The sequence below is a fragment of the Natrix helvetica genome, assembly GCF_964273705.1.
Source record: "Natrix helvetica genome assembly, chromosome: 2".
Classification (NCBI taxonomy): domain Eukaryota; kingdom Metazoa; phylum Chordata; class Lepidosauria; order Squamata; family Natricidae; genus Natrix; species Natrix helvetica.
The window spans coordinates 289,161,203-289,173,389 of NC_138552.1; the positions used below are offsets into that span (position 1 = coordinate 289,161,203).

At 45.9% G+C, this 12,187-nt stretch overlaps 2 protein-coding genes across 7 annotated transcripts in view; both read left to right on the plus strand.

The window, feature by feature from the left end:
- Positions 1 to 12,187, plus strand: part of DDX52 (DExD-box helicase 52) — a 201,857-nt gene that overhangs the window by 128,021 nt on the left and 61,649 nt on the right. The window lies entirely within an intron of this gene.
- Positions 1 to 12,187, plus strand: part of SYNRG (synergin gamma) — a 103,863-nt gene that overhangs the window by 88,660 nt on the left and 3,016 nt on the right. For 2 of the 6 annotated variants that reach the window (XM_081945377.1, XM_081945373.1), the window contains 4 exons: positions 355 to 503; positions 1,996 to 2,076; positions 3,476 to 3,590; positions 10,788 to 10,819. In XM_081945377.1, the coding sequence (XP_081801503.1) occupies positions 355 to 503; positions 1,996 to 2,076; positions 3,476 to 3,590; positions 10,788 to 10,819 (377 nt within the window). The remainder of the gene's footprint in view (positions 1 to 354; positions 504 to 1,995; positions 2,077 to 3,475; positions 3,591 to 10,787; positions 10,820 to 12,187) is intronic. The other 4 variants (XM_081945375.1, XM_081945378.1, XM_081945374.1 and 1 more) reach the window with 3 other exon arrangements.

The window sequence follows — 12,187 nt, forward strand, 5'->3', positions numbered from 1 at the left end:
AGGTCTTCTAGTCCAACCCCCTGCCTAGGCAGGAAACCCTATACCGTTTCAGACAAATAGCTATCCAACATCTTCTTAAAGACTTCCAGTGTTGGGGCATTCACAACTTCTGGAGGCAAGCTGTTCCACTGATTAATTTGTCAAAAATGGTGTAGGGTCTCCTTCTTGAGGGGGGGGGGTTAGACTAGATGACCTATAAGGCCATTCCAACTCTGTTAATCTGTTAGTTCTATTAGTCACAGTGCCTTCTGAGCTAAGACTATATATCTCATATATGATACAGGTAAATCCATCCCCCTTTGCCCGTATGACCTCTTGGTGTATCTCTTGCTCTTTTTTTCAAATGCTTCCTAGGGGTTGTTGAAGTTTATCGAGTCACCAAGCGAGTGGAGCTGGGCATCAAAGCCACCGCCGTCTGCAGTGAGAAGCTCCAGCTGCTCCTGAAGGATATCGACAAAGTGTGGAATAACCTGATTGGATTCATGTCCCTTGCAGCGTTAACGGTAAGGGGCTTTTGAATAATTGCTAGAGGAACATCTGTGGGGCCAGGAGAACGGTTGAGTTGGATTGTATCTGCATATTATTTCATTAAGCCATTATGATCACTGTATACATGTGGGTGGCAGCATATATATTTCTGAGGCTAATTCCAGATAAACATAGAATAAAATATGGAATGGAATAGGAATAGAATAGAATAGTTGGAAGGGACCTTGGAGGTCATCTGGTCTAACCCCCCTGCTCAGGCAGGAAACCCTTTATACTGTTTTAGACAAATAGTTGTCCAGTCTCTTTTTAAAAACTTCCAGTGTTAGAGAATTCCCAATTTCTGGAGGCAAGTTGTTCCACTGGCTAATAGTTCTAACTGCCGGGAAATTTCTCCTTGGTTCTAGGTTGCTTCTCTCCTTGATTAGTTTCCACCTAATGTTTCTTGTCCTGCCCTCAGGTGCTTTGGAGAATAGCTTGACTATTTGAATAGTCCAGAGACCTGATTGACTAGATCTATCTAGACTTACTCCAAAGGTTAAATTCAGACCAACAATCAAGCAAGCCAAGAAACTGCTAAAGAGCCATCAGCAAACAGCCCAACCAAAGAATCCCTAAGACCGCCTCCACCAGTGGTGGGTTCCTGCCCGATCGCACCGGATCGCGTGCTCCCATTCGGCGATGAACCCGGAAGTACGTTCTTGCCCCGCCCCTGGCGAAGGGACGACGCTTGCCTGCGCTCCACCAGCTCGGCTGGGACCGGAGACGTTTCCTCAGCGGAGCGGAGCTCCTGAAAGGGATGCAGGCTCAGCCTGCCAGGCTGCCACCGCTCCACTGAAGACATTTCTGAGCAGAGAAACGTCTCCGGTCCCAGCCGAGCTGGTAGAGCGCAGGCAAGCGTCGTCCCGTCGCCAGGGGCGGGGCAAGAACGTACTTCCGGGTTCGTCGCCGAACGGGAGCGCACGATCGGGTGCAATTGGGCAGGAACCCACCACTGGCCTCCACCCACCCAGACAGAATATAAACTGACAGCAAACAGCACTCCTTACTAGCACTGATGACGTTACCTAGTTAGGGTAATGAAACGTCTGCAGGAAAGCTCAGAGAGCACCAAGGACCCCTCAGTTTTATTATCCTAGTACAGGCAAGTGCCTGAATGATACAAGGCCTTCATTCCAGGAATCCCTGCCCTAAGCTAATTTTCATCAAGTCTGGGGGCATGTTGTGCACGTATAGAAACCAATAATTGACATTTTTGCAACCCTGTGGAATTGTAGCTAGTCCTCAACGTATTGGCAGTTTGTTTAACAATGGTTCAAAGTTACAACAGGGTCAGGAAAAAAAAATGACTTACAACCTGTTCTTGCATTTACAACCGTCGCACCACCCTGTCAGTCATATGGTGGCAATTCAGGCACTTCACTTCGAACAAGGCTTGCATTTGCGGTTGGTCGCAATGTCCTGCAGTCACCTGATTCATCCTTTGCACTCTTCAATTCTGTTTTCCAGCAAAAAAATGCCCACTGGGGAAGCCCAATTTTGCTTAACGGACTGCATGACTCCCTTAACAGCCATGTGATTCACTTAATGGTAATTCATTTCAAAACCACTGTAAAAATTGTTGTAAAGTTAGGTCTGACTTATGATGGAAATGCTGGTCCTAATTGTGGTCAGAAGTCAAGGACTACCTCTTATCACCTCATGAAGGAAGGAAGTTCAAAGGAAGAACATCTGCTTTGTATGCAGGTCTCTCGAGGACAGTGAAGGCTAACCTTTTTGTCCACGCGTACCAAAAGCACCTGTGCGTGTGCCCACACCCATAATGCAATGCACGCGTAACATTCACATACCTTGTTTTGGGCCTAGCAGGCCTCCCTGAAGCCTCCTTGGACCAAAAATGGACCGCCGGGGGGGGGGCACACACCTGTGCTCCATTTTGGGCCTAGCAGGCCTCCCTGAAGCCTCCTTGGACCAAAAACGGACCGCGAGGGGGGGGCACACACACCTGTGCTCCATTTTGGGCCTAGCAGGCCTCCCTGAAGGCTCCTTGGACCAAAAACGGACCGCGAGGGGGGGGCACACACACCTGTGCTCCATTTTGGGCCTAGCAGGCCTCCCTGAAGCCTCCTTGGACCAAAAATGGACCGCGGGGGGGGCACACACACCTGTGCTCCATTTTGGGCCTAGCAGGCCTCCCTGAAGCCTCCTTGGACCAAAAACGGACCGCGAGGGGGGGGGCACACACACCTGTGCTCCATTTTGGGCCTAGCAGGCCTCCCTGAAGGCTCCTTGCACCAAAAACGGACCGCGGGGGGGACACACACCTGTGCCCCATTTTGGGCTTAACAGGCCGCCCCAAAGCCTCCTGGGACCAAAAACGGGCTGGGGGGTGCCACACACACACACCATGCTCCCCCATGCCCCCCTGTGCATGCACACACGTCTCCCGCATACATGGCAGAGACCTGAAAATCAGGTGGCTGGCGGAAGGTACGCCCGTAGGCGCAGTGGAGCTGAGCTGAGCAACGGCTTGCGTTCCCGCAGAGAGAGCTCCGCGTGCCACCTGTGGCATAGGAAACTCAGCCGTTCAAGGTCGAAAGAGCAAGTTATGAGAAAGGCCTCTTCCTACTTGTGTTCATTTATATTTATTTATCTCCCACCTTTACGATTTTTACAAATAACTCAAGGTGGCAAACATATCCACCACACCTTCCTCTTCCTATTTTCCTTACAACGACCACCCTATGAGGTGAATTGGGTTGAGGGTGAGTGATTGACCCAAAGTCACCCAGTTTAGCTTTTATGATTAAGGCAAGACCAGAACGCCAGTTTTCTAGCCTGGCGCCTTAATCACTAAACCAAACTGGGTCTCACAGTTCCAGCACAGATCCTTCCAGACAGAAGAGGCTCTACTAGAATAAAAAGTTTGATTGGCTCGTTTCTTTGCTCCCCAGAGAAATGTTAAGATCTTCCTCTTTTCTCCTTGCAGCCTGATGAAAACTCACTGGATTTCTCCTCCTGCATGCTGCGCCCAGGAATTAAAAACGCTCAGGAACTGGCTTGTGGGGTCTGCCTCTTAAATGTAAACTCAAGGAGCAAGGCAAGTACAGCGGCCATTTTCGTCTCTTCTTCTCCCCACTCTGTAATCTCTCTTTCCATTTTGCTCTCCGGGTTTTATTTTCCCCTCTTTGTTTACTATTCTCATTTTGTAAAGCAGGGAACTCCAAACTTGGTCACTTTGAGGCTTGTGGACTTCAACTCCCAGAATTCTTCAGCCAGCATGTCTGACTAAGGAATTCTGGGAGTTGAAGTCCAGAAGTCTTCAAGTGGCCAAGAATGGAGAGACTCCTGTCATGAGAGATTGAACAGTATGGTCATGGACTGCATTCATACAACTCGCTTATAAATTTAAATAAATAAAAGCAAATTACACTGCTTGTAGAATTAGCTGGTTTTGAAGGTTTGCACAATACCGCAAACTAAATTAACGGAACGGCCAGGCTAAACCACCCAAAATATAAAGCAAATAACCTAGAGAAGCAGCTTGTGTGAATCTTGTGGCCACTAGATTTGTAACCAGCCAATTGTGTAAACTCAGCCAGAGAATCCTAGCGTTGGAAGAGACCCTTGAAGTCATGAAGCCTAAATAAGAATAATACGACCCTATCAAACCTTTAAGGGGACTCAGTGGCTAAGACGCTGAGCTTGTAGATCAGAAAGGTCGACAGTTCAGCGGTTTGAATCCCTAGTGCTGCGTAATGGAGTGAGCTCCCATTACTTGTCCCAGCTTCTGCCAACCTAGCAGTTCGAAAGCACATAAAAATGCAAGGAGAAAAAACCTTTGGTGGGAAGGTAACAGCATTCCATGCGCCTTCGGCATTTAGTCATGCTGGCCAAATGACCACGGAGACGTCTTCGGACAGTGCTGGCTCTTTGGCTTTTAAACGGAGATGAGCACCACCCCCTAGAGTCAGGAACAACTAGCAAATATGTGCGAGAGGAACCTTTACCTTTACACTTTGCCTTTCTGTGACTTAAATCCATTATTCCTTGGCCTTTACTCTGGAAGAGCAGATTGCAGGCTTTTTCCAGATGATCCTTTTGCAAGTCCCACTACCTCGGCCATCATTTCTCAAAACCAAACATATCTATTTCTAGGGATTTAGAAAGCATTCTGTGCCCAAATGGCTGATCCGTGTACAAACCAAAATATGCATGTTTTGAATTTTGGTTTTTGTTACAGGCCAAAATGTGAATTTGGAGCAGAAGTGGTTTTGATAGGGAGGCAAAAAAGCAGGAGTCTCCAATCTTGGCAATTTTAAGACTTGTGGACTTCAACTCCACCTGGCTGAGGAATTGTGGGAGTTGAAGTCCATAAGTCTTAAAGTTGCCAAGATTGGAGACCCCTGCAAAAGAGTGTCAAAAACCCAAGGCTGGCAGAAGAGTGAGGGTAGAGAAGGGAAGAGGCAGTAGAAAGATTGTTGTTTTTACTTAATGTTATTTATTTATTTTAATTGATTCTTACATTCTTATATTTTAATCTTTCCTTTTTATTGTTCGTAGTCCAAAATTTATTGGCATGAAATGAATGGCCCTGTCAACTTGATAAATAAAATACCATTCATTCATTCATTCATTCATTCAAATAAGGGCCACTCATTTCATGAATATTTGAATGAATGAATGAATGAATCCATGAATGTAGAATGGGAAGACAATGGGAAATACCACACCAGAAGCTTGTTTGGCAATTCCTGATGACCAGTAATGGAGAATATTTGTAGCTCAGGATTGAAATGAGGGGTCTTCGGTGCTCTCTGAGCTTGGTGCTCAACCGAGCTCAGACAGCGCCAAGGGCCCCTCAATTCCTGATGAGACCATCACAGTGAGGAGGAGATAACCAGGATGGTGCCAAGATCAAAACAGTGGACAGGCTGGTGAGAATTACTGCAATGGGATATCAGCAGTGGCAAAGAAAGAAGGGAAAGCACCTGAAGGCAGGACAAGAAGCAACGGGTGGAAACTCATCAAGGAGAGAAGCAACTTAGAACTAAGGAGAAATTTCCTGACATTGAGAACAATTAATCAGTGGAACAGCTTGTCTCCAGAAGTTGCAAATGCTCCAACACTGGAAGTCTTTAAGAAGATGTTGGACATCCATTTGTCTGAAACGGTATATAGCTAGGATGGCGAACCTATGGCACACGTGCCACAGGTAGCACGCGCAGCCATTTGTCAGGGCACGCGAAGTCACTTCCAGTTTGCTCGTAGGGTTGTTTTTGCCCTCCAGAGCCTTCAGGGAAGCCTCTGGAAGGCCCCTGAAGGCTCCGGAGGGCTTAAATCGACCCTATGAGCAAACCGGAAGTCTGATCCTGAACTTCCGGTTTGCCCGTAGGGCCAGTTTTTTGCACTCCGGAGGAGCAGGGGAAGCTGTTTTCACCCTCCCCAGACTCCTATAAAGCCTCTGGAGCCTGGGGAGGGCGAAAAAAAGCATGCAAAAAATGGGGGGTCACGCCTGGCATGCTTGCATGCAGGCTGGGTGTGTGTCGCACATTGCATTATGGGTGTGGCACACCCACACATGACCTCCCTGCGCTCCCCCTGCTTATGGCACGCGAGCCAAAAAAAGGTTCGCCATCGCTGGTATATAGGGTTTCCTGCTTGAGCAGGAGGTTGGACTAGAAGACCTCCAAGGTCCCTTCCAACTCTGTAATTCTGCCAGGAGAATGTCCGCGATGAGCGGTCTCGTGGCCAGAGTCTGCCATAGAAAGGGACCTCCATATCAGCCTTGCCCAGAGGTGGGTTGCTGCCGGTTCTGCCCAGATTGGCCAAACCGGTAGTAGCGGCAGCGGGAGGCTCCGCCCACTGCCCAGATTTTTCTGCACATGCGCAGAATTGTTGAGCGTAAAGAAATTGGCAACCCACCTCTGGCTCTGCCCCAGCCTCGTATATAAAAAATAATGTCAGAAACTTCGCAGATTTTGTTGCAACCAATACCAGAACACCCCAAATATGGCTTCTGCCAAACCAGGACAGATCCGAAAGATTTGGCAGAAATTTGGAATATGGTTTCTGTTTGGGTTCAAACCAAAAATACATTCCTGTTTCATGTACATCTCCCTTCACATTTTCTGTTTGCGAGATTGAACTTTCAACCCACCGATTATCCTCCCTGTGCTTGTTTGCCGTGGTTTGAAAGTCTCTTTCAGAATCTGTCTTTGAAATGAAGTTCCCCAAATTGGACACCATTTGCAGAACACAATGGCAAAATATAGCAAAGCAATCATCGTCTGCCATTTGGAAATGACATTGAATCAGACTGAACATTGCATTTGCCATTTTAGCAGTCACAGTAACCCTGCTATCTTATATTAAGTTTGTCCAGTCCTCATAAATCAATGTTTCTCATCGTTGGCAGCTTGAAGATGTGTGGACTTCAATTCCCAGAATTCTGGGAGTTGAAGTCCTCACATCTTCAAGCTGCCAATGATGAGAAATACTGATATAAAACATTACCAAGCCAGGTTTTCCCCATCCTACAGTTTATATATTTAATTTTGTTCCCCTAATTTCTTGAAGAATTACCCATTTGTCTTTATTAGGATTCATTGTTATTTTCAATCCGCTTCTCAGACATCAAACCATTTATTTGTGTTTTCTATCATAATAATTAACCTGCCCAGTTTCTGCATTAGATAAGTATTCCCTCCATCTTTTCTTTCAAGTCATTACTGAACATTTTGTAAAGTAGAAGATCCAGCATTGAGCCTTGTAGCCCAATATCCTTAAATCACTTCTAGTTCCACAAGGAACAGTTGAAAATCCTTTTGGACCATGATTTTTAAGACCACTATGGAATCACTTAATACAATGGTCCCCAATCTTTCTGGCTCCATAGACCGGCAGCAATGATGGGGTTGGGCGGGGATGGTTTTGCACACACAAGCTAGATCCCATGCACATGCAAATGTGTTGTGGCCTGCCAGCAGAGCTGGCAGCAGATTCAGACAGCGAGGAGGTTGGGGAGGAACATGGGCCAGTCTGGAGTCTGGGGAAGGCTCTGATTAGGGCTCTACATTAGAGACAAGAGATGGCCCATTTTTTGGCCCATTCCTGCCCTCCCCAACCCCCAGGAGCACTCTGAAAGCCTCCTAAAGGCTCTGCACAGCCATTTTTGCAAAGGAGGCAGAGTTTCGGGAGGCCAAAAAAGCTGTATTCAATGTATAAGACACACCCAGATTTTCACCCTCTTTTTTGAGGGAAAAAGGTGCGTCTTATACTTCGAAAAATACAGTATTTTGAAAGACTGTGGGAGAGGAAAGACTTTGCTGGAGAGGAATTCACTGTAAATTAAATAAAAGGGGTTCATCGGGACGAGGACTCGGCTTCGTGCTGATGGGGAAGCCTAGGTCAGAACAAAATGAAGCTTCATGAGCTTGCTCCCTCACTTCCATGCCCCGGTTCCCAACAGGCGGTCCACAGGATGGGGATTGGGGACCCCTGACTTGCCTTCTAATCCATACTTAAATATCTTGCTAATGTGAAGTGTCTTAGAGTTCGTTGTCAAATGAATTGCTAAGTCAAGCTATATTATGTTCACAGCATTCCCACCGTCTATTTTAGGACATTATCTGACTAAACCATGAAATGAGGTTACTCTGACAAGCCTTGTCAAATTAGTCCTTTGAGACATCAGGCATTTCTTTCAAACTAGCCAAGTTATAGCAACCTTCTTACCGGCTTAGATGATCTTAGAAGTGTTTAGATGATCTTAGAAGAGTAAGGTTCTACATTTAGGCAACAAAAATGAAATGCACAGGTACAGTATAGGTGGTACCTTGCTCAACAGTAGTAACTGTGAAAGGGATCTCGGAGTCCTAGTTGACAACCATTTAAATATGAGCCAGCTGTGTGCAGCAGCTGCCAAAAAAGCCAACACAGTTTTAGGCTGAATCAACAGAGGGATAGAATCAAGATCACATGAAGGGTTAATGCCACTTTATAAGGCCTTGGGAAGGTCACACTTGGAATACTGCATTCAGTTTTGGTCGCCACAATGTAGAAAAGATGTGGAGACTCTGGAAAGAGTGCAGAGGAGAATAAGAAAGATGATTAGGGGACTGGAGGCTAAAACATATGAAGAACGGTTGCAGGAACTGGGTATGTTTAGCTTAAGAGAAAGAAGGACTAGGGGAGACATGATAGCATTGTTCCAATATCTCAGGGGTTGCCACAAAGAAGAGGGAGTCAAACTATTCTCCAAGGCACCTGAGGGCAGAACAAGAAGCAATGGGTGGAAACTAATCAAGGAGAGAAGCAACTTAGAACTGAGGAGAAACTTCCTGACAGTGAGAACAATTAACCAGTGGAACAGAATTGCCTCCAGAAGTTGTGAATGCCCCAACACTGGAAGTCTTTAAGAAGATGTTGAATAGCCATTTGTCTGAAACGGTATAGGGTTTCCTGCCTAGGCAGGGGTTGGACTAGAAGACCTCCAAGGTCCCTTCCAACTCTACTATTGTATTGTATTGTTGTAGAATGGGAAGGATTTTTTTTTATTTATTTAGAAAAATTCCACCTAGGGAGGACTTCCCTAGAAATGGAGACTGTGCAGTTTCCCCAGTGATTGTAGGATAAAGCTGAGAAGAGCTAAGGTGGCACAGTGGTTAGAGTGCAGTACTGCAGGCTACTTCGGCTGACTGCGAGCTGCAATTGGGCAGTTCAAATCTCACTAGCTCAAGCTTGATTCAGCCTTCCATTCTTCCGAGGTGGGTAAAATGAAGACCCAGATTGTTGGGGACAAGAGGCTGACTATTAAACCGCTTAGAGAGGGCTGTAAAAGCACTATGAAGCTGTATATAAGTCTACCGCATTTTTTGCAGCATAAGATGCACCGGAGTATAAGATGCACCAAGAAGGATCTTGACAAACTTGAACATTGGGCACTATCTAATAAAATGAAATTCAATGGTGAAAAGAGTAAGGTTCTACATTTAGGCAACAAAAACGGAATGCACAGGTACAGTATAGGTGATACCTTACTCAGTAGTAGTAACTGTGAAAGGGATCTTGGAGTCCTAGTGGACAACCATTTAAATATGAGCCAGCAGTGTGCAGCAGCTGCCAAAAAAGCCAACACAGTTCTAGGCTGCATCAACAGAGGGAGAGAATCAAGATCACGTGAAGTGTTAATACCACTTTATAAGGCCTTGGTAAGGCCACACTTGGAATACTGCATTCAGTTCTGGTCGCCACGATGTAAAAAAGATGTGGAGACTCTAGAAAGAGTGCAGAGAAGAGCAACAAAGAGGATTAGGGGACTGGAGACTAAAACATATGAAGAACGGTTGCAGGAACTGGGTATGTTTAGCTTAAGAGAAAGAAGGACCAGGGGAGACATGATAGCAGTCTTCCAATATCTCAGGGGTTGCCACAAAGAAGAGGGAGTCAAGCTATTCTCCAAAGCAACTGAGGGTAGAACAAGAAGCAATGGGTGGAAACTAATCAAGGAGAGAAGCAACGTAGAACTGAGGAGAAACTTCCTGACAGTTAGAACAATTAATCAGTGGAACAGAAGTTGCCTCCAGAAGTTGTGAATGCCCCAACACTGGAAGTCTTTAAGAAGATGTTGGATAGCCATTTGTCTGAAACGGTATAGGGTTTCCTGCCTAGGCAGGGGGTTGGACTAGAAGACCTCCAAGGTCCCTTCCAACTCTGCTATGGTATTTGTATTTATTTTGAAGAGGCAAATTTTTTTTAAAGTTCTTGCACTCTGCAGTCCTCCCAAAAATGGCTCGTTTTTTGTGAAAATGGGCCCGTTTTTTTGTCAAAAAAGGGGCATGCATAGCCGTTAGGAGGCTTGTAGAGTGCTGCTTGGGGGGGGCAAAAACAAGCAAAAAAAGGCCCATTTTTCGCTCTTTTCTGCCCTCCCCAGCCCCCAGGAGCACTCTGAAAGCCTCCTAAAAGCTATGCATGGCCATTTTGGTGAAGGAGGCGGAGTTTCGGGAGGCCAAAAATGCTGTATTCAGTGTATAAGACGCACCCAGATTTCCACCCTCTTTTTTGAGGGAAAAAGGTTCGTCTTACATTCCAAAAAACACGGTAATTGCTATCCATGGCGATTAGAATAGGCTGGATTCGGCTTAGCATGGCAAGACGAAAGGGGGTATAGGTTGGCAATCTCCAAATCCTGACCATCGGTGGGATGAAGGATCATGACATGGAGCACAGAACGCAGCTCTTGTGTTTTGGCTATGGTGTTGCTGACAATTTCTTTTGGTTTCAACATTGTTTTCAGAAAGAAGAAATGCCTCTGGAAGAACATCCTAGAGAAGTACGAATTCACAAACCTTGTCTGGCTCTTTACTTGTTTTTGAACTGTGTGTCCCAAGAGTAGCTTTGGGCCATTGTTCTCCAGCCACAATCTCTGTCGACCCCCCCTTTTCTCTTAACCTGTTGATCTTAATCGACTAACCCAGCACTTCCCAAGTCAAAGGACCTCCTGCTTCTTCTTAGTCTTGTCAGCATGCTGGTTGCTTTGTGAGTCGCTTGCTTTGTGCTGGTGCCCCTCGTGTGGTGACTGTTGAGTTGTCACTTTTGTAGTCCGTATTATTGGTGTCTTATGTGTGTCTATGGCAAAGAATTTCTGAACTCCATGGTGGCTCCTTATAACAGAAGGGTGGATAGAACTTCTTATTCTTCTTCGTTTCCTCTTTAAGAATAAATTCTCAGTACCTTGTTCTTGAAGGGACACGGTGGCTCAGTGGCTAAGACGCTGAGCTTGTCGATCAGAAAGGTCGGCAGTTTGACTTTCCCACGCCGCGTAACGGAGTGAGCTCCCATTACTTGTCCCAGCTTCTGCGAACCTAGCAGTTCGAAAACATGTAAAAATACAAGTAGAAAAAATAGGGATCACCTTTGGTGGGAAGGGAACAGCATTCCGTGCGCCCTCAGAACTTAGTCAAACTGGCCACATGACCACGGAGACGTCTTCGGACAGCGCTGGCTCTTCGGTTTTGGAATGGAGATGAGCACCACCCCCTAGAATCAGGAACAACTAGCACATATGTGCGACGGGAACCTTTACCTTTACCTTTACCTTGTTCTTGCATTGTTTCTGTTTCCCTTTATATGTAGTCCTCAACTTATGACTGGTCACTTAGCAACCGTTTGAAGTTATGACAGATTTAACTTTGGTCTACAGGAAGTCCTTGACCTACAGCCATTCATTTAGTGACTGTTCAAAGTTACAGTGGCATTGAAAAAAGGAACTTCTGACCGCTTTTCACATTTATAACCATTGCAGCATCTCCATGGTCACAGGAGCAAACTTGAAACATTTGGCAACTGACTTATATTTATGACGGTTGCAACTCCCCGGGGGTCACGTAATGCCCTTTTGCGACCTTCTCACAAGCAAATTCAATGAGTGAGCCAGATTCATTTCACAATCATGTTACCAACTTATCACCTGCACCTGATTCACTTAAGAACTGTGACAAGAAAGGTTGTAAAACAGGGCAAACCTCATTTAACGACTGCTCCCATCGCTTAGCAGTGGAAATTTTGGTCATAAGCAGAGGACTACCTGTCCCTAGAAGCCAGATTCAAAGTTCCAGTACCTGAACATGCTTATTCACCCCATTCTGACACATTCCACCCATTTTTCACCAGTGTAGATAACTGGCTAATCAATAATGAT